This window comes from Lepus europaeus, chromosome 12 (assembly GCF_033115175.1).
Source record: "Lepus europaeus isolate LE1 chromosome 12, mLepTim1.pri, whole genome shotgun sequence".
Taxonomy (NCBI): Eukaryota; Metazoa; Chordata; class Mammalia; order Lagomorpha; family Leporidae; genus Lepus; species Lepus europaeus.
The window spans coordinates 1,310,139-1,337,553 of NC_084838.1; the positions used below are offsets into that span (position 1 = coordinate 1,310,139).

Consider the following 27,415-nt stretch of genomic DNA (forward strand, 5'->3'; position numbering starts at 1 on the left):
GGGCTCTGGGGCCGAGGGCAGGGTGCCCCCAAGGCCGGGCGCCCGGCTCCACTGCGGGGTGTCCAGCACAGGGTCCCAGCCCAGGCTGGTGGCCCTGCGGCCTTTCCCCGAGCTGACACCTGCCGGCCGAGGCCTGCAGGCGGGGCGGTCCAGGCAGCCTCCCTCCACCGGGGCTGGATGCACCAGGGCCAGACCCGTGGCAAGGTCCTCCCTGGGGGCTCTGCTTGTCGGCAGAGCAGGGGGAGCCGTGGAGGGCACAGGCAGGCCAGCGCACGGCTTCCGGAAGAAGCCTCCGTGCTGGGGGGGGGGGGGGCGCTAGCAGTGCAGGAAGGCCCGAGCCCTCGGCACCAGACTGACCACGACGGCCCACGCACACGTGCGACCCAGAGCAACCCTCACCGCAGGACGCAGCGAAGGCGCCAGCGGGGCGGGGTTGGCCGGGAGGCAGCAGGGATGGCTCGGTGGGGGCCCTGCCGCCCAGAGACCCCGATGGAGCGCCCAGCTTCGGCCTGGCCCAGCCCCGGGAAGTGAACCAGCAGGTGGATGCCAGTCTGTGCCTTTCAGAGTGGGCAGTGCACAGCCCGCGTGTCCACAGAGCGTGCGGCACCAGCCCCTGCGCTGAGCCGTGTCCGCGGGGCCGGCGCGCGCACCACCGCCGGGAATAGGAAACACGGAGTTTATTCATCGGAGAGCCCGCGGGTGCTCTCGCTACACCCGAGCCCGGCCCTGGGCTCCCTGCGCCGCCCGCCGTCCGTGAAGCAGGCCCGGCCCTGGGCCGCCGCCTACGCGCGGTTCAGCGTCTGGAAGACGCGCGAGATCTGCAGCATGACGGGCCCCGTCTCGGGGTCGTTCATCCACTGGGTGCTGTTGAGCGGGTTCTCCAGCATGTCCTCGAAGGCTGCGGGGCACAGCGGGGCGAGCGAGGTCAGCCTGGGGGGTCCCGGGCAGAGCGCCCTCCGCCCCCACGAGCTGTGCGCCCTGCTGACGCCGACGGCGGTGCGCGAGGGTCCAGACCGCAAGGAAGCCCCGCGCTCCCCAGGCGCCGGCCACCCGGTAGGCAGGGACCAAGCTCCGGCACTGGACGGGGCGGGGAGACCTTCCTCATCTTCAACTTTAAAAAAAGGAGGAACCGGGCGGGGCTGGGGCGTAGGGGGCTAAGCCTCCGCCTGCGGCACCGGGACCCACACGGGCGCAGGTTCCAGTCCTGGCTGCTCCTCTTCAACCCAGCTCCTGCCGGTGCACCTGGGAAGGCCGGGCCGCGGAAGACGGCCGAGGGCGTGGCCCTGCACCTGGGAGACCGGATGGAGCTCCAGGCTCCTGGGGCTCTCACACCCCCAGGGCAGCGCAACCTCATCTGCTCTGGCCTGCAATGGCAGGAGTAGAACAAACCCACATCGGACGCCTCTGCCTTACACTCCCACACACGCACAATCACGCACACACACGCGTCTCACGATCACGCACGCTGACACACACACATACACGGGGGCTGGAGCACTCTGACCTCCCAGCTGACAGCAGACACAGGCCCCAACCCCAGCCCCTGCCCCCGGCTGTGCCCCCTACCCCCTGCCCTGGCCCTGTCCCCGGCCCCCTAAAAACGACCACGGGAGAGGCCCCAGACGACAGGTGCGGAAGCTACCCCTGCCCCAGGTGAGTCCGGGGCCTCTACGTCAGGACAGGTCTGGACAGGCCTGGACAACACCGCCCTGGAACACACCAGGAACAGACCCGACTGCCGGGGCCGCGTGCGGAAGGTACACGTACCCAGCAACGTCTTGGGGTTGGTCAGCCCCAGCTGCACCACGGGGTTGTCCAGGATGGCTTGAAAGAGGGGGCTCTCGGGGTCGATGCCCTGGTCCAGCTCCTCGGGCGACGGCTTCCGGTCCCCCAGCAGCCACTCACACTGAAAACCGGGGGGCGGGGGGGCAGCCGTTAGCGCCTCCAGGCGCCGGTGCGGCACCCTGGCTGGCCTGCAGCTCCCCAGGAGCTCCTGGGGCCCACGGCTGCCCTGACGGAGGGGACCTGGACACACACAAAGCAGGTGCAGACCCAGCGTCTCTGGGGTTCCCTCTGACCACGGCCACGTCCAGGCGCTGGAGGTGGGCACCGGCGTGGCCAGCAGAGCGCTGGGGACCTCACCAAGGTCCAGCCCTGCCCGAGGTCCTGTCACGGAGGCGCCCACACCCTCATCATCGCCACCCTGGCTGTCTGTGGGGGAGGCCCCGGCCACAGCCTCGGCGGGCAGTCGGTGGACCAGGACACGCACGGCCCCGCGGGCAGTCGGTGGACCAGGACACGCACGGCCCCGCGGGCAGTCGGTGGACCAGGACACGCATGGCCCCGCAGGCAGTCGGTGGACCAGGACACGCACGGCCCCACGGAGCACACGGAGGGTGCTGCTTCCCGGGCAAAGCCCAGAGCGGCCCCAGTGCTGTGGGGGTTTCTGTCTCCTTCGGCGACCCGCCCTTCGCCTCCCACCTCCCGCCAGAAGCCCGGGTGGGCGCCGGGCCTGCCATGAAGACAGCCGCCCCACAGCACAGAGCTGGACGTGGCTCCAGCTTCCGGGGTCGGGGGTCCCCATCACCCACGGAGGCCCACGCGGAGTTCCAAGCCCCGAGCTTCAGCAAAGTTTGCTCGCTCTCATCTCCGACTCCCCAGTAAATCAAAAACGTCCTAACACGTAGCGCCACTGATGGCGCGGCGCCGTGCAGGTACGGGCAGTGGGGGGGGCCGTGCAGGTACGGGGTGGGGTGGGGCAGGCGCTGTGCAGGTACGGGGTGGGGGGCTCTGTGCAGGTACGGGCGGTGGGGGGCGCTGTGCAGGTACGGGGTGGGGTGGGGCAGGCGCTGTGCAGGTACGGGGTGGGGGGCTCTGTGTAGGTACGGGCAGTGGGGGGGGCCGTGCAGGTACGGGCGGTGGGGGGCGCTGTGCAGGTACGGGGTGGGGTGGGGCAGGCGCTGTGCAGGTACGGGCGGTGGGGGGCGCTGTACAGGTACGGGGTGGGGTGGGGCAGGCGCTGTGCAGATACGGGCGGTGGGGGGCGCTGTGCAGGTACGGGCGGTGGGGCAGGTGCTGTGCAGGTACGGGGTGGGGTGGGGCAGGCGCTGTGCAGGTAGGGGGCGGTGGGGGGCTCCGTGCAGGTACGGGCGGTGGGGGGCGCTGTGCAGGTATGGGGTGGGGTGGGGCAGGCGCTGTGCAGGTACGGGCAGTGGGGCAGGCGCCGTGCAGGTACGGGCGGTGGGGGGCGCTGTGCAGGTATGGGGTGGGGTGGGGCAGGCGCTGTGCAGGTACGGGCAGTGGGGCAGGCGCTGTGCAGGTACGGGGTGGGGTGGGGCAGGCGCTGTGCAGGTAGGGGGCGGTGGGGCAGGCGCTGTACAGGTACGGGCGGTGGGGGGCGCCGTGCAGGTACGGGCGGTGGGGCAGGCGCCGTGCAGGTACGGGGTGGGGTGGGGCAGGCACTGTGCAGGTACGGGGTGGGGGGCGCTGTGCAGGTACGGGGTGGGGTGGGGCAGGCGCTGTGCAGGTAGGGGGCGGTGGGGGGCGCTGTGCAGGTACGGGGTGGGGGGCGCTGTGCAGGTACGGGGTGGGGTGGGGCAGGCGCTGTGCAGGTAGGGGGCGGTGGGGGGCGCTGTGCAGGTACGGGGTGGGGTGGGGCAGGCGCTGTGCAGGTACGGGCGGTGGGGGGCGCCGTGCAGGTACGGGCGGTGGGGCAGGCGCCGTGCAGGTACGGGGTGGGGTGGGGCAGGCGCTGTGCAGGTACGGGCGGTGGGGGGCGCTGTGCAGGTACGGGCGGTGGGGCAGGTGCTGTGCAGGTACGGGGTGGGGTGGGGCAGGCGCTGTGCAGGTAGGGGGCGGTGGGGGGGCTCCGTGCAGGTACGGGCGGTGGGGGGCGCTGTGCAGGTACGGGGTGGGGTGGGGCAGGCGCCGTGCAGGTACGGGCAGTGGGGGGCGCTGTGCAGGTAGGGGGCGGTGGGGGGCTCCGTGCAGGTACGGGCGGTGGGGGGCGCTGTGCAGGTATGGGGTGGGGTGGGGCAGGCGCTGTGCAGGTATGGGGTGGGGTGGGGCAGGCGCTGTGCAGGTACGGGCAGTGGGGCAGGCGCTGTGCAGGTACGGGCGGTGGGGGGCGCTGTGCAGGTACGGGGTGGGATGGGGCAGGCACTGTGCAGGTAGGGGGCGGTGGGGCAGGCGCTGTACAGGTACGGGCGGTGGGGGGCGCTGTGCAGGTACGGGCGGTGGGGCAGGCACCGTGCAGGTATGGGGTGGGGTGGGGCAGGCGCCGTGCAGGTACGGGCGGTGGGGGGCGCTGTGCAGGTACGGGCGGTGGGGCAGGCGCCGTGCAGGTACGGGGTGGGGTGGGGCAGGCGCTGTGCAGGTACGGGCGGTGGGGGGCGCTGTGCAGGTACGGGGTGGGGGGCGCTGTGCAGGTACGGGGTGGGGCGGGGCAGGCGCTGTGCAGGTACGGGGTGGGGTGGGGCAGGCGCTGTGCAGGTACGGGCAGTGGGGGGCGCTGTGCAGGTACGGGGTGGGGCGGGGCAGGCGCTGTGCAGGTAGGGGCGGGGGCGCTGCTCCCCGGTACTCACGGCGGCGCTCTGCTGGTTGTTGTTTACACGTAGGGCATCCAGCACCTCCTTCTCATCGAAGCCCATCTCCATGAGGGAGACCACGGCCTGGGGGGGCACGGGGCGTCAGGAGCAGCAGGGACCTCGCCCTCCGCGTGGGGGGAGCAGGTGCCAAGGCGCCCAGCGCGAGCGTGTTCCCACATGCGCGTCTCCACCCAGGGCCCAGCACAGCCGGGGACTCCTGCTGGGCCACGGTCCAGCCTCGTGAAGCCAACCCTGCTCCCATCTCTCAGGCCAGGAGGCAGTGCCGGGGCAGGGGGCAGGGGGACAGCAGGCGTCCACTCCGCCCCCTTGGCCGAGCCTTCTCGCCAGGGTCCTCAGGGTGACCCTCACTGCACAATCTCCGGCCTCGCCCTCGCTCACAAACCAGAGGGTGGAGGGCTGAGCCACCACCCTCAGGCCTGACCCCTCTCCCGGCAACTCTCCACGCAAGAGGCGCGGGCCCTAGGCAAGAATGAAAGCTGGGTTGTCTTAGAGGGTTAGGATACTGACAGGAGACGGGCAGTAGCCGGGGGCACACACCACGAGGACCACGCCGGGTTCAGAAGAGCAGCACGCGCAACCAAGGGCCCGGGGACCCCGCCAGGCTGCCAGACACGGTCCTCGAGATGCAGCACGGGCAGGGGTCTCCAAGGGCCAGAGCCTGAGGGTGGGGCCCGACATCCCCACACACGCGAAGGTGGCCCTCACCCACAGTGGAGTGCGGGCACTGACGCGGAAGGCCGGGACAGAGGTGGGCAGGTGCAGCGACAGCCTGCTCTCTCCGCAGCCCTCAGGGCCCAGGACGGCCACTGTGAACGCCAGCTCCGGGCCGGGGCCTGCTCAGCCCTGCCAGAGCAGGCCGGGCTCCTCCGGTCCCACAGGACCCCCGGGGACACACGAAGGCCTCAGCAGAGATCACGGTGAGACGCACACCCTGCGAAGCCACCTGCACGCCACAGCGGGGTCAGAGGCGGCAGAAACCGTCCAGAACCGGCCCGGCCGTGGGTGGGAGGCCCCGCAGGGGCCGAGGCTGGCCTGTGCCGCGCAGGTGCCCGCCGCCGCCTCCCAGGAGCAGGAGAGACATCCACTGCCCTTTAAGGGGAGCTCTGCACCTTGGGGCCCCCAGCTGGCCTCCCCTGCAGACAGGCCGCCTCCCCAGTGGTGCGTCTCCCGCCTCCCACTCGCCACGCACAGGCCACACGCACATCCGTCTTGCTGAACCTAAGTCGGCACATGTGCCACCCCAAGAGAAATCCAGGGGCAGCGTCCTGGCAGAGGGTGGAGCCAGCATCCCACGTCTGCCCAGCTCCCTGCTGTGGCCTGGGACAGCAGCGGGAGATGGCCCAGGTGGTCAGGCCCCGCACCTGCGTGGGAGACCCGGATGGAGCTCCTGGCTCCTGGCCCAGCCCTGGCCGCTGCAGTCACTGGGGAGTGAACCAGGGGATGGAACGCCTGCCCCTCCCTCCCTCCCTCCCTCCCTCCCTCCCTCCCTCCCTCCCTCTCTCTCTCTCTCTCTCTCTCTCCCCCTCTCCCTCTCCTCTGAAACTCTGCTTTTCAAATAAACAACTCCTTGAAAATGGGAAAGAAAAACAGCCCACCGCCCAGCTCTGGCTTGCACGCGGCAGCCTGCAGCGTGCACCACCCCCACCCCGTGCACCGGCTGCACAGACTCCGGCCCTGACGGTTCCCGACCATCACGGACGCCAGGGAGGGGTCAGAGCCCTGATCCACGGAGCCAGTGAGGGCGCAGAGGGCCACGGGCGCTCCAGTCACCCGCCCTGGCCAGGCGCTGACCCCTGCAGGCCTCACAAGACAGGCAGCCCCGTAGGACGGCCCTGCAGCTCTGCACGGGGGCCCCGCCCACAACAGGTGCAGCTCAGGGGCACAAGGAGGACAGGACACACGTGCTGCCTGACCACACAGGCGGCTCAGCCACCGGGCTCCAGTGAGGATGTCCACAAGGGATGTGGCCCACGCCAGCGGGGCCGGGCCTGTCTGACCTCCCTCCCCGGCTCCCGGCTCGGAGGCTCAGCAGGCGTCAGCAGCGCGCCCAAGCTTCCCGGATACAACGCGGCCTCCAGGGACCAGCAGCGGCGGCCGCGCGGGCTCAGCACCACGCACCCGAGCGTCCGCCCGGAACTCCCTTTTCCTCCGAATCCTCCTGAAGACCTCCGTCAGCTCGTCTCTGGCCTCCTCGTCCTCGGCGCCCCCTTCAGCAGCGGCCTCCGAGGCCGCGGCGGCTCCGGGCGAGGCCTGGCCCGGCAGAGGCGCGTCTATGGTGGGGTCTTCCGCGTGCTCAATCAGCCACTCCATGGCCTGCGGCACGGACATGCTGCAAGGGAGCAAGACGCCGTCCCAGCACCGCCAGGCCCTCACTGCCCTGTGCCCAAGACGCCTCCACCCAGGACCCCTCAGCCGCCGCCCCAGCAGAGCCCGCCCGCCCGCCGAGCCACGGCACCTTCCGCAGAGACCAGCACGGGAGGGGAGGTCCACAAAGGCTCGCGGCCCGGGGACGGCGACTGCTGGGCGGGTCCTCCGCTGTAGGGCCCACGGCAGAGCCGGGGCTGCAGGGAGGGCCCCGTGGGGGCTCAAGTCTGAGGCCCCAAACAGCCCCGTGACAAGTGACATGATGACGACTGGCCACCCCCAGAGAGGCCGAGAGGACTTAAAGCTCAGGGCGAGAAGCGGAGCTGCTTGTGGGGTGCACATGTAAGGGCCCCCTAAAAACTCAGGCCTCTGGGGTACGAGTCGAACCGTGAGCCGGGCGCAGGACCCCAGGCACGGGGACGCCCCCGCTGGCGCGGGGCGGGGCCGCACGTACCGGTTCAGCCGCAGGGCCTTGGTGGCCCTGCTCTCGGGGAAGCCCATCTCCGTGAGCTGCCGCAGCGCCGCCTCATCCAGGCGCTCGTCCTCGTCTTCGTCCAGCATGGCTGCAGGCGGAGGGGAGGCCGCGTGAGCCCAGAGCAGGGCGCCCGGCCCCGCCGCGGCTGGGCTCGCCCGTACCGTTGGCCTTCCTGAACAGCTCCACGGCATCAGGGTTCAGCGCCAACAACTTCTGCGCCACCTCGATGAGCGACACCAAGATCTTCCGCAGCTCTGTCTGAAACTGAGGGGAGAGAGCGCCTGGGGCCGCCGGCCGCGCTGTCCCCTCCCCACGCCGGCGGCCACGGCCCCACCAGAGGGCAGCTCCGGGCCAGCCCCAGCCCAGGAGGCCGCAGGCTGCCGGCCGGGGCTCTGCAGCTGGAGCCCGAGGCTCCACGAAGACCACGCCGACGTGGCGGCGGCGCCAGCACGGGTCTCAGACACCGGCCGAGCACAGGACGGGCACCAGAACCAACGAGGAGCTGGTGAGCATGGTCACGGGCCCGCCTCGCTCCGTGCCAGGCGCCACCTCGGAGCCAAGCACCAACGCCCAGGCAGCTCGGAAGCCTCGGGCAGGGACCCGAGAGGTCGTCCCTACAGTGGCGGCTCAGAGTGGAGCCCGGGCCGCCAGCCCCAGAGCGCCCGTGCCTGGGCTCGTCCACGCGCCTCAGTGCCTTTCCGACCCAAAGCGCCTTGGAAACAGATTCTGCCTGAGGTTCTCGCCACTCAGAGCAAAACCCTGGTGTCCCCAGCGCGCTGGGCCCTGCAGCCCCGCTTCCGGGCCGAGGCTCCCGTCTGGGGAAGCTGGGGAGCAGCCGCGCTCCGGCGCCCCAGCACGTGCAGAGGCTCCTCTGACGGTGCCCGCCCGGCACTCACGTCTCGTGGGCTGGTCTGCGCCGCAGCCCGGTCGGCACCGTAGGAGGGCAGCTTGGCCGTCGCCCGGAATATGGCGTCCCTGTCTGGAGCCTTCTGGTCCTGCTTTTTCTGTAGAAAAGTGGGCAGAAGCCAGCAATGGACACAAGAGCAACAGAAGCCACGTCAGCTCGCGCCGATCACCACAGAGCAGCGAGCAGGGTGAGGCTGGCGGGCCCCCGCGGGCTCCGTGCCCGCCTCGGATGGAGGACAGCGTGGCTGCTGCCCCGGAGAGCGTGGCCAACAAGGGCCAGAGGCAGCCCCGATGGGCAACGCGGGGCCGCGGCGGGACTGCGCGAGGCGGCGACTCCCCAGCAGGCCGGCCACTCGTGGCTGCGGCTCTGGCGCACGGTGAAAACGGGAGAAACCACTCAGCCCGCGCAGGAGCGGGGAGAGCAAACCCCCACAGGAGCAATGCAGAGCCGCCCGCCCGCCCGCCCGCCGGCCGCACCCCCGGCGGCCACCCCACAGCACCAGTGCCAGTGCCGGCTGCTCCTTTTCCCATCCAGCTCCCTGCTGGGGCCTGGGAAAGCAGTGGAGGACAGCCCAAGGGCTGGGCCCCTGCACCCGCGTGGGAGACCTGGGTGGAGCTCCAGACTCCTCCTGGCTTCGGCCTGACCCAGCCCCAGCTGGGGCGAGAACCAGCGAATGGAACATCTGTGTCTCCACCTCTCACTCTGTAACAGCCTTTCAAATAATTAACCTCTTCCGGAAGGGGCGGGCAGTGAGGGGAGAGGCCAGCTTTTGGAAGGCAGGAACCAGGAGACATGGCACAGGGACCAAGGCCCCACAGGATGGCGCAAGAATAAGCTGAGGGCGGTGGCTGCCTGGGGCATTTTCACAGCAGGGCCACAGAAAAAGGCAAGGAGAGCCCCGGGAGAGCTCCCAGCGAGCAGGCCCGGCGAGAGCTCCCAGCGAGCAGGCCCGGGGAGAGCTCCCAGCGAGCAGGCCCAGGGAGAGCTCCCAGCGAGCAGGCCCAGGGAGAGCTCCGGGAGAGCTCCCAGCGAGCAGGCCCGGCGAGAGCTCCCAGCGAGCAGGCCCGGCGAGAGCTCCCAGCGAGCAGGCCCGGGGAGAGCTCCCAGCGAGCAGGCCCAGGGAGAGCTCCCAGCGAGCAGGCCCGGGGAGAGCTCCCAGCGAGCAGGCCCGGGGAGAGCTCCCAGCGAGCAGGCCCAGGGAGAGCTCCCAGCGAGCAGGCCCGGCGAGAGCTGCAGAGAGAAGAGAAAGCAAGGAGACAGAGCTACCAGAGAACAATCCAGAACATTCCAGCAGCGGCATCCAGAACTCCACCATTCGAATCACCAGGGAAGGGAAAAACTGCTAGATATTTCATTATTTTTTTTCACTTGAAAGGCACAGTGACAGAGAGAGAGAGAGGTCTTCCATCCGCTGGTTCACTCCCCAAATGGCTGCAATGATCGGAGCTGGGCCAGGCTGAAGCCAAGGGCCAGGAGCTCCATCCAGGTCTCCCGTGCGGGTGCAGGGGCCCAAGCACGTGGGCCATCTTCCACTGCTTTCCCAGCCCATAGTGTTAGGTAGGAAGTCAGATAGGAGCTTATGTGTGTGTGACAAAGGCCTAAGGAGACATCTGGGTCCAGCATGTGCATCTCAAAGTCACCCCGGTAACGTTTCAGGGCAGCCCAATGTTCGCATCCTGCCCTGCCCCTCCTACCCATAACCTGCCAGGTGGGGGCCCCGCCCCTTCTGCCTGACAAATCTTCCACAATCTCCCAGATGCAGCCCAGTGTCTGCATCTCAAACACCCTGCTCCGGGTCCCCATTCTCTAGGGGGTCCTGCTCACCCTTCCTCTGAACCCAGGACGGCACCAGCTAGGCCTCTTCCTGTCTGATACCTTCAGGGGAAAACTCAGATAGGAGTTTTAGTATTTACACCCATAAAATCCTTTGTTTCAGGAGGAGATGTGAGAAGACAAAGACCCATCTCCTTAAAAACCCCCGGCCTCAACCGGACTGTGTGCTCAGCCCTCGGCCGCACTGCTGACCGCCCGCCTGCCCGCCCAGGTGTGTTCTCTCCACTCAGCCATGCAGCCCCGCTCCCCCAGTCTGAGCGACTGGGCGCTCTCAGGCTCTGTCTGGAGAGGTGCCATCCGTCTTACGGGTGTCCTGCCCTACTAAACCGTGCTGTTCTACCTCCACGGCTCTGTCTCACGCCTGGATTCTTTCTTGCGCGAAGACGAGAACCGTGCCATTCACTGGTAACAATAGCAGAGCTGGATGGGAAGTGGGGCAGCCGGGACTGGAACCGGCACCCACACGGGATGCTGGCGTCGCAGGCGGAGGCTTTACCCACTACCACAGTGCGGCCCCTACGTTGTGTCTCGCGCACTGCACCAGACGCCAGCCTATAGGTGACTTTCTAAATACAGGTATGTGTATCACATTGACTTAACAAGGGAAAGTAATTCTGAAAAGATGAGCTAACGCAGGCACGTCAAGAAGTGCACGGCGGCTCGAGCTGGGCTCAGGGAGCTAAGCTGTGCCTGACAGCAGCACCCCACATCTGTATGCTGGCTCAAGTCCCCGCCACTCCACTTCCAGTCCAGCGACCCCCAGAAGCTGACCAAGGACTCGGGCCCCTGCACCGCGTGGGAGACCCGGAAGAGGCTCCTGGCTCCCGGCTTCAGATCGGCTCAGCTCTGGCCGTGGTGGCCATTTGAGGGGTGAGCCAGCGGATGAAGACCCCCCCCCCTCTCTCTCTCATCATTCTGTCTCTGCCTATCCCCGTCAATTTGCGTTTCAAATAAATAAGTTTTAAGAAAAGTTCATGGAAGATGCAATGTAAAAAGCAGTTTGATTCGGTGTAAAAAAAACGTTGAGAGGGGGCCGGCGCTGTGGCATAGCAGGTAAAGCCGCTGCCTGCAGTGCCAGCATCCCATGTGGGCGCCAGTTCCAGTCCCGGCTGCTCCACTTCCGCCCCAGCTCTCTGCTGTGGCCTGGGGAAGCAGTAGAAGATGTCCCAAGTCCTTGGGCCCTGCACCCACGTGGGAGACCCGGAAGAAACTCCTGGCTCCTGGCTTTGGATCGGCACAGCTCCGGCCATTGCAGCCAATTGGGGAGTGAACCAGGGGATGGAAGACCTCTCTCCCTCTCTCCCTCTCTCTGCCTCTGTGGAACTCTGCCTTTCAAATAAATAAATAAATTTTAAAGCCAAATGTTGAAAGCTATGCTTACGAGGACTCTCCCGGAGTTCACGACAAAGCACGTCACAGGGACAGACACGCGGCCCAGTGGCCAGGGCACACTGGGAATGTCTGCCCCACCAGAGCCCCCCGACTCCGGTCCTGAGTCCCAGCTCTGCTCCCAGTCCCAGCTTCCTGCTCAGGGCCCCGACTCCGGTCCTGAGTGCCCCCCCCCCCCGCCATGCTCCCAGGGCCCCCGACTCCGGTCCTGAGTGCCCCCCCCGCCATGCTCCCAGGGCCCCCGACTCCGGTCCTGAGTGCCCCCCCCGCCATGCTCCCAGGGCCCCCGACTCCGGTCCTGAGTGCCCCCTCCACCATGATCCCAGGGCCCCCGACTCCGGTCCTGAGTGCCCCCCCCGCCATGCTCCCAGGGCCCCCGACTCCGGTCCTGAGTGCCCCCCCCCGCCATGCTCCCAGGGCCCCCAACTCCGGTCCTGAGTGCCCCTCCACCATGATCCCAGGGCCCCCGACTCCGGTCCTGAGTGCCCCCCCGCCATGCTCCCAGTCCCAGCTTCCTGTTCAGGTCCCTTCTGACGCAGCAGCGGGGCCCAGCGGGGCTCCCGTGGCTGGGGACCTGGGCTGAGTCCCAGCCCCGTGGCTGTGGCTCGGTGGGCCTGGCCCCTCCGAGCAGCTGTGGGCACCTGGGGAGCGAACCAGCAGGAAGAGCTCACCTTCTGCTGCCTCTCAAACATAAAAAAATAAAATAAAGATGAGTTTCTTTTAAAAGTGCCGATTGTGAAAAAACCATGAATGGATTTCAAAACTTCTGTGCATCAAAACGACCTCGACTTCAACTGCATTTTCCACAAACTCTCGAAGGCAGCTCTCTGCATGCAAGAGGCTGGGCGGCGGCCAGGTCTGCTGCGTGACCAGCCCGGCTGTAACCTGAGAGCTGCGGACCAGCTGCCGAGCGCCTGGAGCGGGCAGGGCGGCCAGGAGCTGTGGGGCAGGGTGGCCCGGAGCAGGCAGGGCGGTGGGAGACGGGCAGGGCGGCCGGAGCTGTGCGTGGGAGACAGGCAGGGCGGTGGGAGACAGGCAGGGCGGCCCAGAGCTGTGGGGCAGGGTGGCCCGGAGCAGGCAGGGCGGCCGGAGCTGTGTGTGGGAGACGGGCAGGGTGGCCCGCCTGTGCACAGCCACTGGCCAGGTGTGGCTGAAGATAAGCAGAGGGACCCGGGGCACTCCCCCTGCGTGTCCAGCCCAGATGAGGCTCGGCCCCGGGCCTGCCCTGTCTGGAGCCAATGGCCCCTAGCACTTCAAAGCGTGGGTGAAAAAGTCCATCCCCTTGAGCTGAGAAAGAAAAACACTTACACGAAGGGGCTGCGCCACCAGGCCAACCCCAGGACCAGGACGCCCACTCTGCCCTGCGAGGTGGGGGCAGGCCCAGGAGGGAGAACACGCTCTCCCCCCAGCTCACGTGTGCGGGGCACACGGTCACGGACAAGACCCCGGGGAGACAGAGCAGCCCCCGGCCTACCTTCTCCTCGGCTGAGACGTCGGCCATCTTCGGGAGCGGGGCTGGCGTGCGCCTTTTTATCAGCAAGAGGACATCTGGGGAAACAGCAGTCACGTCGCCACGTCCGGCGCGGGCGGGAGAGCTGGGCCCGCTGCCCTGGGTCCCTCCCACGGAGCACCACCTGAGCCCAGGCCCCCGCAGTGTCCACAGCGTCCACACAGCCCGGGGACGTCCAGGCTCCCAGGCCGTGGCCACTGTGGGCTGCGGCAGGCCCAACCGCCGGGCCCAGGATAGCTGGGGACCCCGCTGAACGGCCCCTGCTGGGCGTGGGTCGGGGACTCCGAGCTCCACGCAGACCACGGCAAAGGCCACGCGCCCACAGGTTCAGCACCCAGCCTGCTCTCACAAGCTTTCGGAAGCACAGTGAAGGGGACGAGCAGAGCCAGACCCCGTCACACAACCTGAAGTGACGCCACGGGGCCCTGGCTGCAGGAGCGCCGGGGCGGTCTGCTGGGAACCAAGGCAACACCCGCGGCGGCGCCGTGCCGGCCGGCCGTGGTCACACACCTCCCAGGAGGCCGTCTCCAGTGAAGGCAAAGCCGCAGCGCCTCGGCGAGCCCGGCCGCGGCGCCCACCGGCGGCCCGCCCTCACCTCGGTCCTGGACGCTCTCCTCCGAGACCGTCTTGGTGTCGCTGAGCACCCGCTCGGACGCGGCGTGGATCAGTTTGTGATGGGCGACGCTTTTGGGGTCCTCCAAGCTCCCGTGAGCACACTGAGGGAAAAGTCACGGCGCGTGTTCAGGACGGAGAACACGCCGAAACGCCGCCACGCAGGCCAGACCGCCCCCACCCCGCCCAGCGCAGCACAAGTCCGTGACGGGGCCCCGGGCCGAGGACCCGGGACGGCGCAGAGCCTCGGCACGCGACACCCGCCGGCCAGCAGCAGCCATGAGAGCCGCGTGTGTAGTCTGGAAAGGTCTGGCGAGTCGCTCTCAGGGTTTTTAAGAAGTTTTACACAGACAGCTGGCCGGGAAGCGCCCGCACAGCCAGGGCTGGGCCAGGACTCATCCAGGTCTCCCACAGGCACGGCAGGGACCCAAGCACCGGAGGCCCAGCCCCCGGGCCAATGGCTGCCCAGGCGAGTGGGTGTCAACAAAAATAGCCGGGGCGGGGGCGGGGCGGCCGGCCTGCGGCTCAGCGCCACGTCAGCACCGCAGCAGGGCGCCGGCTCCAGTCCCGCTGCTCCCCTCCCGGCCCAGCTCTTCGCTAACCTGCCGGGCCCCTGCCACCCACGCAGGAGACCCAGATGGAGCCCCTGGCTCCTGCCTCCTGCCTGGCTCACACTGGCTGCAACAGCCACTTGGGGGGTAAACCAGCAGATGGAAGCTCTCTGTCACGCTGCCTTTCAAATAATAAACTAGTAGTTTTCTAAGATAATAAGTGAGGGGGCCGGCGCTGTGGCGTAGCAGGGAAAGCCTTGGCCTGGAGTGCCGGCATCCCGTGTGGGCACAGGTTCAAGTCTGGGCTGCTCCACTTCCAATCCAGCTCCCTGCTGTGGCCTGGGAGGGCAGTGGAAGATGACCCAAGGCTTTAGGCCCTGCACCCACGTGGGAGACCCGGAAGAAGCTCCTGGCTCCAGATCAGCACAGCTCTGGCCGTTGCAGCCATTGGGGAGTGAACCAGCAGATGGAAGACCTCTCTCTCTCTCTCTCTCTCTCTCTCTCTCCCCCTCTGCCTCTCTTCCTTTCAAATAAATAAATAAATCTTTTTAAAAAAATAATAAATGAGGGACCAGTGCGGTTGCTTAATGGATAAAGCCACTGCCTGCAGTGCCGGCATCCCATACGGGCGCCGGTTCCAGTCCCGGCTGCTCCACTTCCCATCCAGCTCTCTGCTGATGACCTGGGAAAGCAGTGGACGATGGCCCAAGTGCTCGGACCCCTGCACCCACGTGGGAGACCTGGGTGGAGCTCCTGGCTTTGGCCTGATCCAGCCCTGGCCATTGTGGCCACCTGGGGAGTGAACCAGCAGACGGAAGACCTTTCTGTCTCTCCTTCTAACTCTTCCAAATAAATGAATAAATCTTTTTAAGATTTTATTTACTTGACAGGTAGAGTTACAGACAGTGACAGAGAGAGAGAGAAAGAGAGAGAGAGAGGTCTATTTGCTGGGTCATTCCCAGATGGCCACTACAGCCAGAGCTGCGTCGATGCAAAGCCAGGAGCCAGGAGCTTCTTCCTGGTCTCCCACATGGATGCAGGGACCCAAGCACTTGGCCATCTTCCACTGCCTTCCCAGGCCACAGCAGAGAGCTGGATTGGAAATGGAGCAGGCAGGTCTCGAACCAATGCCCATATGAGATGCTGGCACTGCAGGCAGCCCACAGGGCCTCCAGGTCCCCAGGGCCCTGGACACCCACAGCACCTGGGCAGCCCGGGGGAGGAGGACGGGACCCAGCCCCTCAGCGCACAGTGAGGCAGGCACACACACGCTCGCTCTCCCCCTCCTGCCCCACCTGTGATCTAAAGGCTCCGGAAGTCACCAGGGGGCCCTGCGAGACACAGCGGCCTCCAGTCTCACACAGGGCACAGCGCACCCAGCACTGCTCTGCTGGCGGCTGGACAGGGGCCATCTGATGTGAGCACACGGCGAAGCCTGGCACGGCCCCTCGGGCCCTAGGTACCACCAGGCACGACCAGTGACAGAGCGGAACCCCCGCTTCCCAGAGGGCCCCCGGAGCCTGGGGCGGGGAGCCCTGCTGGGGTGGCTCTTGTTCCAGCAGACTCCCCAAGGCCCACGGGGAAGGAGGGCGCTCGAAACGCCGTGGCACAGCCCCCCAGTGCTCTCCTAACACCGGCTCAGCGGAGGCCGTGTGCATTGAGGACACACCCACGCCAGGACCTGCCGTGCCATCCAGGTGGCCTCCCCCACAGGCCCAGAGCCCCGGGGGCTGCAGGCACACACACGTGAGCACCGGCGCCAGCGCCCTCCAGCGGCCACACGGGCACTTCATACAAGCTGCAACTGAGAGGGATCGGGAAGGCCTGAGCTGCCACCGAGCCACACAAGCCACGAGACCCAGGATGCACGCCCGCCACGCGCAGCAGGCAGAGAACCCCACACCAACCCTAGCGTGCTGGCATGGGGCGTGGGGCCTGCGACGGGCCTGCGGAACCACTGGCCGACCACAGCACAGCCGGTGACGCCGCAGCAGCCTAACTGACAGTCCTGCGGGCCGTGTGTGACGTGACAGGCGTCCAAACGGCCCCGACACGGGGCGAGCTGCCGGTCCCGTCCGGAACACGGCCCACGAAGCACTTTCCCCAACAACCTGGCGCCCCGGACAGAAGCCAAGGCCTCAGCCCGGCCCTGTCCACGGCCACCTCCCGCCTCTGCCCTCGCATGCGCTGGGCCCGCTGGGGGTGGCAGGGGAAACCCCCAGAGCCGCCCAGCCCTCCCCGAGCGCCACCCACACCCCGTGCATCTGTGAGCTGGAGATAACGCCGAAACGCCCAACTCCGTGGACGTCACCCCACAGAGAAACGCCGCCCAAGCGGTCACTCCCTCGGCTCCCTCAGCACCCACGCCACTCCGGGCAGCGACACTGGGGCCAGCGACCCCGCAGGGGCACAGCTGCTCCCGAGGAGCCGGGCCCGGAAGTCCCTCCCTCCCGGGGCAGTGGGGACACTGCCAGGACCGCCACACCAGCCAGGTGACACCGCAAGACGCGCTCTGGGCGCCACCTCCGCTGTGGGCCTGGCTGCCCGGTGTGGACGCTCGGGGCGGCCGTGGTGGCTCTCTGACCCGGGAGCCACACAGCAGACAGGAGACAGGGAGGCCAGGGGCCCAAACCCCCTGGGACGAGCGAGCCTGGAGCCCCCCCCCCCCCGGCCTCGTTCCGGCCGGGGGCTCGGAGCAGGGGCGCTGACCCGCGCCCACCAGAGGCCCCACGTCCCCTCTGCCGAGGGCGCCAGGGTGATGGCCGGGAGTCCACCAGCAGGCGCCACCGGCCACACCTCTTGTTGGAAAATCATTGATTTGCATTTCACTTGGAGGGGGGGACAGACGGAGAGAGGCCCCCGTCCCTCCCGTCCGGCTCAGGCCCAGACGCCGGCGGCGGCCAGGGCTGGGCCGCCTCCCCAGGCTCCACGGGCAGGGACCGGCCAGCTGCCAGGCCCGCCCCAGCACGTGGGAACTCTGCCCGTGGAACCCCCGGGCCTCCGCTCCCAGGGACACCGGGCATCCCGCAGGGGCAGAGCTCGCTCGCTGCCAGCCGGGGAGGACGGCCATCGCCGCCGGCCGCCCGAGGCCCAGAGCGTCCCGAACACCGGCAGGGAGCGGCGGGGCGCACGGGGCCTCGCCCGCGCCTCCCCGGGCAAGCGTCTCTGCGCGCAGCCAAGGCCTCGGGCTTAGGGGCGCGCGCCGGTGGCCAAGCCGGGCTGACCCACGCCCGCCGGGCACTGGGGGAGCCTCGGCCCCACCGGGGGAGCCGGCGCGGGCGCGGGGTCCCGGTGCGGGGCCTGGCGCGGGGGCGCGCGGCGGGGGCGCGCGCGCGGGGTCCCGGCGCGGGGGCGGGGGCGGGGGCGCGGCCTTACGTGCCGCAGGCAGCGCTCCTTGAGCTGCTCCACCGACGTGTCCTCGCTCGCCTCCTCCTGCCACTCGGCGCCGTCGGCCGCGCAGATGTGCAGCCGCAGCACCTTGCCGGCGAAGATCTTCTCCTCCTGCACGAACATCGCGCCGCCGCCGCCCGGGCCTGCGCCCGCCGCCCGCGCCCGTGAAGGTCACCGCGGCGGGCGGGGCGGGGGCGGGGCCCGGCTGCCCACGCGCGCCTGGGCTGGGCCGCCGCCCCGCCCCGGCCCGGCCCCCGTCGGCCCCGCGGCCCCGTCACTCGCCGCGGCCCAAGCCGTCGCCTGGCTCCCGCCGCCGCCGCTCCCGCCGCCGCCGCGCAGGAAGTGCGTCACGCGGCGACGCCCGGGGCATGCCGGGAGATGTGGTTCTCCGGCAGCTGCGCCGTGGCGGAAGTGCGTCACAGGGCGCGCCGGGGCATGCCGGGAGATGTAGTTCTCCGGCAGCTGCGCCGGTCGGCGGGGCCGGGCAGGGCCGAGGGTCAGGCGCACGGGGAGCCGCGGCGCTCGGCCGCGCACGCAGGGACCCGGGAGCCGCGGCGCTCGGCCGCGCACGCAGGGACCCGGACGTGCACTCGACACCCAGGTCGAGGTGGCAGTGGGGGCAGCTGGACAGATCAGGAGAGAGGCCTGGACCGGAGACGGCCGGCTCGTCCTGGAGCCGGGACCGCGACGGCGCCTCGGGCAGCCCCGAGGAAGCAGACGAGGGGCCCCAGGGCCTCTGGGTGCCGAGCACGCCTGGGCGAGGCCTTGGGACCGGAGCCAGGACCGCACTCGTGGCCTCGGCGGGCGGCTGCAGGGCTGGCAGGCCGAGCCCAGCGTCCCCCTCGCCCACCTGGGGGTCCTCGGGCCGGGCGCGTGGGGCAGCTGCCGTCACCTGGCACCGCCACTCAGTGGCGACCCGACCCCAGGGTCACGCAGAGGGACGGCGGTTAGCTGAGCCCACCCCAGGGACCGGGGCTCGCCGAGGGAGGGGCTCCTGGGTTTGGCCTCCACGTTCTCCCAGCCCGGGGTCCTCACTTTCCCTCCCAAGAGATGTGGACCCAGAGACGCTGGCCTGGGCCCCTCCCCTCCTCCGCACTGGCCCTGGCTGCGGCCTCCCTTCTCCCTCCCCCGGTCCCCGAGGCACCTACGTCCTGGCCTCTGCGTCCAGGGACCCACTACGCGCTGGGTGCCGCTGCAGGCCTGGGTGCGGCGGGAGGAAGGCAGACACGGGCCCAGCCCGGTGAGGCCGGGGCGGCGGGACCTCTGGGTTCAGGGAGCTTTTAGCTGCAGCACCGGGAGCCAGCCATGGCCAGCTCGTGCTGGAAAGGAACCCACGGAGAAGCTTGCAAGGCTAGGGTCCCCAGCGCCCCACGTGGCCGGGGGACCAGCTGGGGCCCAGGACCCCACCGCCCACCCTTCCCAGGCAGGGGCAGGCCAGGGTGGGCGGTGGGGTGTGGCAGGCCGAGGGCTCAGGTGGGCGGTGCTGGCGGGGGGGTGGGGAGGGTGGCTCCAAGGCCAAAAGCCTCCCTAAAACAGTCTGCTCCGAGTCTGACCCAGACCAGGGGCCGCCGCTCCCCAGGGGCCTCCACCAAGCCCCGAACCCAAGCCAAGTTCGGGCCTGATTGCAGTACCTCCGAGTGGTCACTAGAGGGCGTGGGTGAGCTGTTGTCGTGCCAGGGGGTGGCGAGAGTGAGTTGGTGTGCTGGGGGGGGGGTGCATTCCTGCGCATGGGCACTGTGTGCGTGTGTGTGCACATGTATGTGCCCGGGGGTCTCAGGCCAGGCGTCTCCAGTTCGGAGGCTGGGCTGGGAGCAGGTGCCACCTGCAGGGCAGGGGCGTCGGGAATGGGTGAAGAGAAAGGGGACTGAGTTCTCTGGACAGCGGCAGAGGGGGCGGGGTGGGGGCTGGGGAAGCACAGCTCTGCTCCGCCCCCTGCAGGGGAGGCACCAGGCCTGGAGAAAGAAGGGGCCCTCAAGAGGCCACTGTCCCGGTGGGGCCGGCTCCCGGGGCTTTGGGGACCCCCGACCTGGGCCCCAGCAGCAGAAGTGCATCCTCTCTCAGCTCTGAGGGCCACAAAGCCCAAAACCGAGGGGCCGGCAGCCGGCCCCCCCTAGGACCCTAAGAGAGGCCCCCTCAGCTCCCGCAGTCGGCTGGAGGCTGTGTCACCCCGACCTCCGCCTCTGACTGCGCGTGGTCTCTCCGCCGCGCCTCCCTCCCGGTCCGAGGGACAGCGGTCCCGGGACTCAGGCCACCCCAGATCCGGGAGGACCTCGTCCTGAGGGCCTGGACCAATCACGTCAGCCGGCTCCACTCAGCACGCCCGGGGGGAGAGCTGTGGCCCTCCCCGGCGTGGGGCGTCCCGTGGTCCTGGCCCCGCCCTGGCCCAGAGCTGCAGCCCCACCCTCACCGCACTGGCCTGGTCCTCCTGGCACGGAGCGGGACAGGAGCCGGCGCGGAGGCGTGGGGAGGCCGCGGGCTGAGAGCGATCCCAAGGTTAATTAATTATTGCATTAAAATGCGCCGGTGCCAGGGCCCGCAAACAGGCAGAGTTCAGCGCCTGCTCAGCCTGACGCTCGCGCCGCCGGCTTCCCCCACTGGAGACCGTGAAGTCACAGCTCATGAATATTCCACAGCGCAATTTGCTTTGCAAGAGGACACACTCATTATTTCATCTTGAAGTTTGCTGTCATGAATAGTGATTTCCAGCTCCGAAAATAACGAGCCGGCAGGGACCGTTCCGGTCAGCCAGGGGCCGGGCCCCCGCGGGCAGCCTCCCAGGCGCAGCCCCGGGCTGGGCACCGGCAGGCTGCAGGCCGGCCCAGCCGGGCTCCCGCGCCTTCACGGCCTCCCCATGCGCCCGTGTGACCGGGCGGGCGCTGCCTGACTTCGGCCCTATGTTTCCTCGTTGGGAACACGGGAGTGGACACCGGGCTTGGACTCCGGGCTCCCGGGAAGTCAGAGCCGGGCTCCCGGGCCCCTCTCTGTTCCCTCGGGTCAGGAGCTGGGAGAATCGGGGGTCCCAGAGCTGGGCAAACGTGTGGACCCTCCCGCGGCCTGCGTGGGGGCCGTCCGCCAGGGCAGCTGCTGTCGCTGACAGACACGGGCGAGCCAGGTGCCCAGCACAGCGTGGCGTCCACCCAACCCAGCCTCAAGTGGAATCGGCCGTCTGCGTGGCTGGCCGAGGTCCCCCCTCCTGAAACCCCAAAAGGCTCTCTGGACGGGGCCGCCTCCCCAGCCCCCGTGGGGACCCAAGCCCACCGCCAAATGGGGAGGGAGCCACAGACTCAGGGCCCCTGGCCCCGGTGTTGACCTCTGCCCCTCCCTCCCACGGGGGGATGGGCGTCTGGGTGGACTCTGTGAGGGCGCTGGGCAGCCACAGGCTTGCTGTGAACGAATGAGTGACCTGGCGGGCAGTCCTCAGTTTACCCTTCTGCCCAGGACAGCCCTGCACCCCCAGGCAGCCACAGCACCCCCTGCTGGCCGCCAAGGGACTATCCTGCAGGGCCCCTGGGCCGTGTCGGTCCCAGACATCCTGGGCCCTAGGCTCAGACGGCCGCTCAGCCTGGCGGGGACTGGCGGTTGCCCTGGCACAGGCGTGTGGGGCCTCGGGGAGGCGTGGCCTCAGGGATGGCATGGCCTCACGCGTGTGCAGTCCCGGTGCCCAGGGCGCTACAGGCCGATAGCGCAGCACTGGTCTCCCTGTGACAAGAATGAACACAAGCTTCCTGGGGGGTTGAGGGTGACCCCACGCCAGGGGAGAAAGTCGGTGCCGGGAGGAAGGAGACAGCCCCCTCCCCGCCCAGCTGGCCGCACCTGCCCTCACTGCGCTCAGTTCCTCGTGAGCATGGCCAGAGAGCATGGCCAAGAGGCCAGAGATGGGCGGGGCCTTCCCAAAGCTGGGGGCGGGGCCCAGGCAGTGTCGGCTCCTCCCTCCCCGGGCTGGGTGGGCCTGAGCAAGCCTCGGGAACAAGGGTCAGCCTTTGCAGCCCAGCTGGCCGGAGGCACAGACCTGGGGAGTCTCCCCAAGACCGCCCTGCCTCAGCCAGAGGGGGGGGCAGGCAGAGCCCACCAGGCCCCCAGGACCTGCTGCTCCTGCTCCCGCGTGGGCCCTCGGGTCCCAGGACAGCCCAGGTGGGCTGCGCCTCTCTCCAAGGTGCTGAACCCCCTGGCCCGGCCGCGCTCCGGCAGCCCGGGCTGCTGGCGATGCCGGGCCCTCTCTGGCCATCCTCAAGTCTTCCCACTTTGAAAACCTGGAGAGGAGCGTGCGTGGCGCGGAACGTGCCGCTTTACCCGTCTGAGTGTCCGTGAGCTCAGCGGTGCCGCCGAGTCCACCGTCCTCCCCAGAACCTCCCGCGCCCAAACTGAAGCCCGGCCCCCGCTCAACACGGACCCCACTGGGCCTCCTGCGGCCGTGGCCTCGACGCTCACCCCTGCTGCAGCCGGGGTCAGGCTTGACCCCTTTCATGTCCTTATTTTCAAGGTAGACAGACAGACAGAGAGGTCTTCTATCTGCTGGGTCACTCCCCAGATGCCCACCGCAGCTGGGGCTGGGCCAGGCCAAGCCAGGAGCCAGGAGCTCCATCCTGGCCTCCCACGTGGGGGAGGGGCCCAGGCGCTCCCAGGACATGGGTGGAGGCAGAGCTGGCCCTCTGATACGGGACATCGGGGCCCCAGCGGAGACACTGCTGCGCCACACACCTGCCCCGTGTCTTTCCTCTTCCAGTCTGGGTGACACTGCACCGTGCCAGGGGCCCTGGTGTGCTGGTGCCCCAGCGGCCTCCCCTCTTCTCCTGGCTGCAGCTGAGCCCCCCACACACACCAGGTGTCTCTGGCTTCTGAGGAAATACCGTGTTTGCCATGGCAGCCACACCGTCCTATCCCCTCCCCCCGGCAGCACAGGTGCACCGTCCTATCCCCTCCCCCCCAGCAGCACAGGTGCACCGTCCTATCCCCTCCCCCCCAGCAGCACAGGTCGCCGTCCTATCCCCTCCCCCCAGCAGAACAGGTGCACCGTCCTATTCCCCTCCCCCCAGCAGCACAGGTGCACCGTCCTATCCCCTCCCCACAGCAGCACAGGTGCACCGTCCTATCCCCTCCCCACAGCAGCACAGGTGCACCGTCCTATCCCCTCCCCCCAGCAGCACAGGTGCGCCGTCCTATCCCCTCCCCACAGCAGCACAGGTGCGCCATCCTATCCCCCTCCCCCCAGCAGCACAGGTCGCCGTCCTATCCCCTCCCCCCAGCAGCACAGGTGCACCGTCCTATCCCCCTCCCCCCAGCAGCACAGGTCGCCGTCCTATCCCCTCCACCCGGCAGCACAGGTGCACCGTCCTATCCCCTCCCCCCAGCAGCACAGGTGCATCGTCCTATCCCCTCCCCCCCAGCAGCACAGGTGCGCCGTCCTATCCCCTCCCCCCCGGCAGCACAGGTGCACCGTCCTATCCCCCTCCCCCCAGCAGCACAGGTCGCCGTCCTATCCCCTCCCCCCGGCAGCACAGGTGCACAGTCCTATCCCCTCCCCCCCGGCAGCACAGGTGCACCGTCCTATCCCCTCCCCCCCAGCAGCACAGGTGCGCCGTCCTATCCCCTCCCCCCCGGCAGCACAGGTGCACCGTCCTATCCCCTCCCCCCCGGCAGCACAGGTGCACCGTCCTATCCCCTCCCCCCGGCAGCACAGGTGCACAGTCCTATCCCCTCCCCCCAGCAGCACAGGTGCACCGTCCTATCCCCCTCCCCCCAGCAGCACAGGTGCACCGTCCTATCCCCTCCCCCCCGGCAGCACAGGTGCACCGTCCTATCCCCTCCCCCCCCCGGCAGCACAGGTGCACCGTCCTATCCCCTCCCCCACGGCAGCACAGGTGCACCGTCCTATCCCCTCCCCACAGCAGCACAGGTGCACCGTCCTATCCCCTCCCCCCGGCAGCACAGGTGCACCGTCCTATCCCCTCCCCCCGGCAGCACAGGTGCACCGTCCTATCCCCTCCCCCCCGGCAGCACAGGTTGCCGTCCTATCCCCCTCCCCCCGGCAGCACAGGTGCACCGTCCTATCCCCTCCCCCCGGCAGCACAGGTGCGCCGTCCTATCCCCTCCCCCCGGCAGCACAGGTGCACAGTCCTATCCCCCTCCCCACAGCAGCACAGGTGCACCGTCCTATCCCCTCCCCCCCAGCAGCACAGGTGCACCGTCCTATCCCCTCCCCCCAGCAGCACAGGTGCGCCGTCCTATCCCCTCCCCCCAGCAGCACAGGTGCGCCGTCCTATCCCCTCCCCCCGGCAGCACAGGTGCGCCGTCCTATCCCCTCCCCCCCGGCAGCACAGGTGCGCCGTCCTATCCCCTCCCCCCCGGCAGCACAGGTGCGCCGTCCTATCCCCTCCCCCCCGGCAGCACAGGTGCGCCGTCCTATCCCCTCCCCCCGGCAGCACAGGTGCGCCGTCCTATCCCCTCCCCCCGGCAGCACAGGTGCACAGTCCTATCCCCTCCCCCCGGCAGCACAGGTGCGCCGTCCTATCCCCTCCCCCCGGCAGCACAGGTGCGCCGTCCTATCCCCCTCCCCCCGGCAGCACAGGTGCGCCGTCCTATCCCCTCCCCCCGGCAGCACAGGTGCGCCGTCCTATCCCCTCCCCACGGCAGCACAGGTGCACCGTCCTATCCCCCTCCCCCCGGCAGCACAGGTGCGCCGTCCTATCCCCTCCCCCCAGCAGCACAGGTGCGCCGTCCTATCCCCTCCCCCCAGCAGCACAGGTGCGCCGTCCTATCCCCTCCCCCCAGCAGCACAGGTGCGCCGTCCTATCCCCTCCCCCCAGCAGCACAGGTGCACAGTCCTATCCCCTCCCCCCCAGCAGCACAGGTGCGCCGTCCTATCCCCTCCCCCCGGCAGCACAGGTGCGCCGTCCTATCCCCTCCCCCCAGCAGCACCGTCCTATCCCCTCCCCCCGGCAGCACAGGTGCACCGTCCTATCCCCTCCCCCCAGCAGCACAGGTGCACCGTCTTATCCCCTCCCCCCCGCAGCACAGGTGCGCCGTCCTATCCCCTCCCCCCGGCAGCACAGGTGCACCGTCCTATCCCCTCCCCCCGGCAGCACAGGTGCGCCGTCCTATCCCCCTCCCCCCGGCAGTACAGGTGCACCGTCCTATCCCCTCCCCACAGCAGCACAGGTGCACCGTCCTATCCCCTCCCCCCGGCAGCACAGGTGCGCCGTCCTATCCCCTCCCCCCGGCAGCACAGGTGCACCGTCCTATCCCCTCCCCCCAGCAGCACAGGTGCACCGTCTTATCCCCTCCCCCCCGCAGCACAGGTGCGCCGTCCTATCCCCTCCCCCCGGCAGCACAGGTGCACCGTCCTATCCCCTCCCCCCGGCAGCACAGGTGCGCCGTCCTATCCCCCTCCCCCCGGCAGTACAGGTGCACCGTCCTATCCCCTCCCCACAGCAGCACAGGTGCACCGTCCTATCCCCTCCCCCCGGCAGCACAGGTGCGCCGTCCTATCCCCTCCCCCCGGCAGCACAGGTGCGCCGTCCTATCCCCTCCCCCCGGCAGCACAGGTGCGCCGTCCTATCCCCTCCCCCCGGCAGCACAGGTGCGCCGTCCTATCCCCTCCCCCCAGCAGCACAGGTGCGCCGTCCTATCCCCTCCCCCCAGCAGCACAGGTGCACCGTCCTATCCCCTCCCCCCGGCAGCACAGGTGCGCCGTCCTATCCCCTCCCCCCGGCAGCACAGGTGCGCCGTCCTATCCCCTCCCCCCAGCAGCACAGGTGCGCCGTCCTATCCCCTCCCCCCAGCAGCACAGGTGCACCGTCCTATCCCCTCCCCCCAGCAGCACAGGTGCACAGTCCTATCCCCCTCCCCCCGGCAGCACAGGTGCACCGTCCTAGCACAGGTCGCCGTCCCCTCCTGCTGCCCTGCGTGTGCTCTGGTTTGGGCGGCCGCTGACCTCAGCTGTGTGTCCTCCTCCTCTGTGGTGCTCACTGCTTTGTGTCTGTTTGTTCTGCTTCACTTCCTGTGTGGCCAGGGGTGGGGGAGGGGTTGATCAAAATTAGTAAACTTTATTTAAACTTTAAAAAGATAAAAACAGGGCGGGGGCATTTGGTGCCGTGGTTAAGGCACCACCTGGGACCCCTGCATCCTGTGTGGGAGTTCCTGGGCTCAGGTCCCAGCTCCACTCCCTGCTGATGGCCTGGGAGGCTCAGTGACGGCCCCAGGGCTCAGGCCCCTGCCCCCACCTGGGAGACCCGGATGGAGCTCCTGGCTCCTGGCTTCAGATGGCCCAGCCCCGGCTGTTGCAGATGTTTGGGGCACAAACCAACAAATGCAAGACCTCTCTCGCTCTCTCTCTCTCTCTCTCTCCCTCCCTCTCCCTCCCTCTCCCTCCCTCTCCCTCTCCCCCCCCCCTCAAATAAGTTCCTAAATTTAAAAATAAGATAGCAGGTGAAAGGTGCTTCGGTTCAGCTCTCCCTGAGGCTCAGACGTCAAGACCACAGCAGGACCCCCCCCCCCTCCATGAAGGCAAGAGGCCCCGCTACCCCCGGTCAGCCACAGGCAGGGCTTCCGTCTGGGCCAGGCGTGGGAGGGTGGGCAGGGGAGCCCGGGGGAGGTCCCTGGGTCCTGAGGAGGCCCCTTTGGGAGTGGGATCCAGAGACCTTCCGGCAGCCTTGGCTCTCACATCCGCCATCCCGGCTGGGAGGCTGTGGGGGCCGCGGGAGTGGCAGGGAAGGCGGGGATGGGGGCACGGACAGGGCACGGCCTCTCCCGCTGGAAGCTGCATGGAGTCACAGATCTGGACCCAAACCCCAGCCATGTGGCGCTGGGCTGCTGTGGGCAGAAGCACCTGTCCGGAGTGGGGCCGCGTGCAGAAGGCAACACCTGCGGGCCGGGGCTCCGTGCCCACTGGCGCCCCGCTGGGTGCATGGCGGGCCGGAGGCTGCGGGCCCAGGAGCGCCTCTCCCCCGGGGCCGCGGAGCCATGGGCAGGGATGAGCTCACGCTGGCCGGGCTGGCTGATGGCTCTGGAGACGCACCAGGTCGCCGGCTCGGGCGCCCAAAGCAGGAAGCCCGCGGCACCGTTTCTGGGAACGGGAGGCGCTGCAGCGACTTCCTTGCTGAATATTTCATGATTTACACTAATGGCTTTCTGTGTTTCTCATAACAAAACGGCCCACGCTGAGACGGGTTACAGTGTGGTCATTCCGGCCATCTGGCTCGGAGCCCCTCCCGGAGCCGGTCCTCCTTGGCCCGGGCCCCGCCCCAGGCCCTGCCCCCGAGGCCGTGGGGCTCCCCTCCGGCAGCACACGTGCTACCCACCTGCCTCAAAGCAGCCTGGGGGCTGGGCCTGGAGACCCTGAGCGCTCTGGTGCCAGCAGGGGACACCCACGCCCCTTCCTGGAAATGCACTCCTCAGGGGAGGGGCCGGGGTGGAGACCCCAGCCACTGAGTCCCAGGGTCGTGACCACGCAGGGCCCCCCACGCCAGCAAGCCTCAGAGGTGAGGCTGGCAGCCGGGGCTGGGGGCCCAGGGCCCGCCCTCCCCCGTGGCCGGCCCTGGAGGAGCCCCTGGCACCCAGGCCCGGGCAGCGCAGGCCTCAGGGTGCGTCCCTGAGCGCCGAGGCGGGAGCCTGGCCGGGGACTGGCGTCAGAACTGGGGGTCACTGCACTCCCAGCTGGCGTCCATCGCAGGTCAGTGTGGAGACCCCAGGTTTGGTGCACGGGGACACCCCAATGTGCCGCGTCCGTCACCCCAGAGCCCCCGCTCGCCAGGACGCCACAGGAGGCGGGCAGAGCGGCGG

The 27,415-nt window shown here is 69.1% G+C and overlaps 1 protein-coding gene across 1 annotated transcript; it reads right to left on the minus strand.

Annotated features, from left to right (window-relative positions):
• Positions 1-662: 662 nt before the first annotated feature.
• UBAC1 (UBA domain containing 1) lies at positions 663-17,813 on the minus strand. Its single transcript, XM_062207241.1, has 10 exons — positions 17,624-17,813; positions 13,681-13,801; positions 13,050-13,123; positions 8,343-8,450; positions 7,608-7,710; positions 7,426-7,534; positions 6,726-6,936; positions 4,584-4,670; positions 1,768-1,906; positions 663-898 (listed from the first exon to the last, which is right to left on the minus strand). The coding sequence occupies exons 1-10, from the start codon at positions 17,759-17,761 to the stop codon at positions 783-785; spliced, it is 1,206 nt and encodes a 401-aa protein (XP_062063225.1). The 5' UTR covers positions 17,762-17,813; the 3' UTR covers positions 663-782.
• Between the last annotated feature and the right edge of the window lie 9,602 nt (positions 17,814-27,415).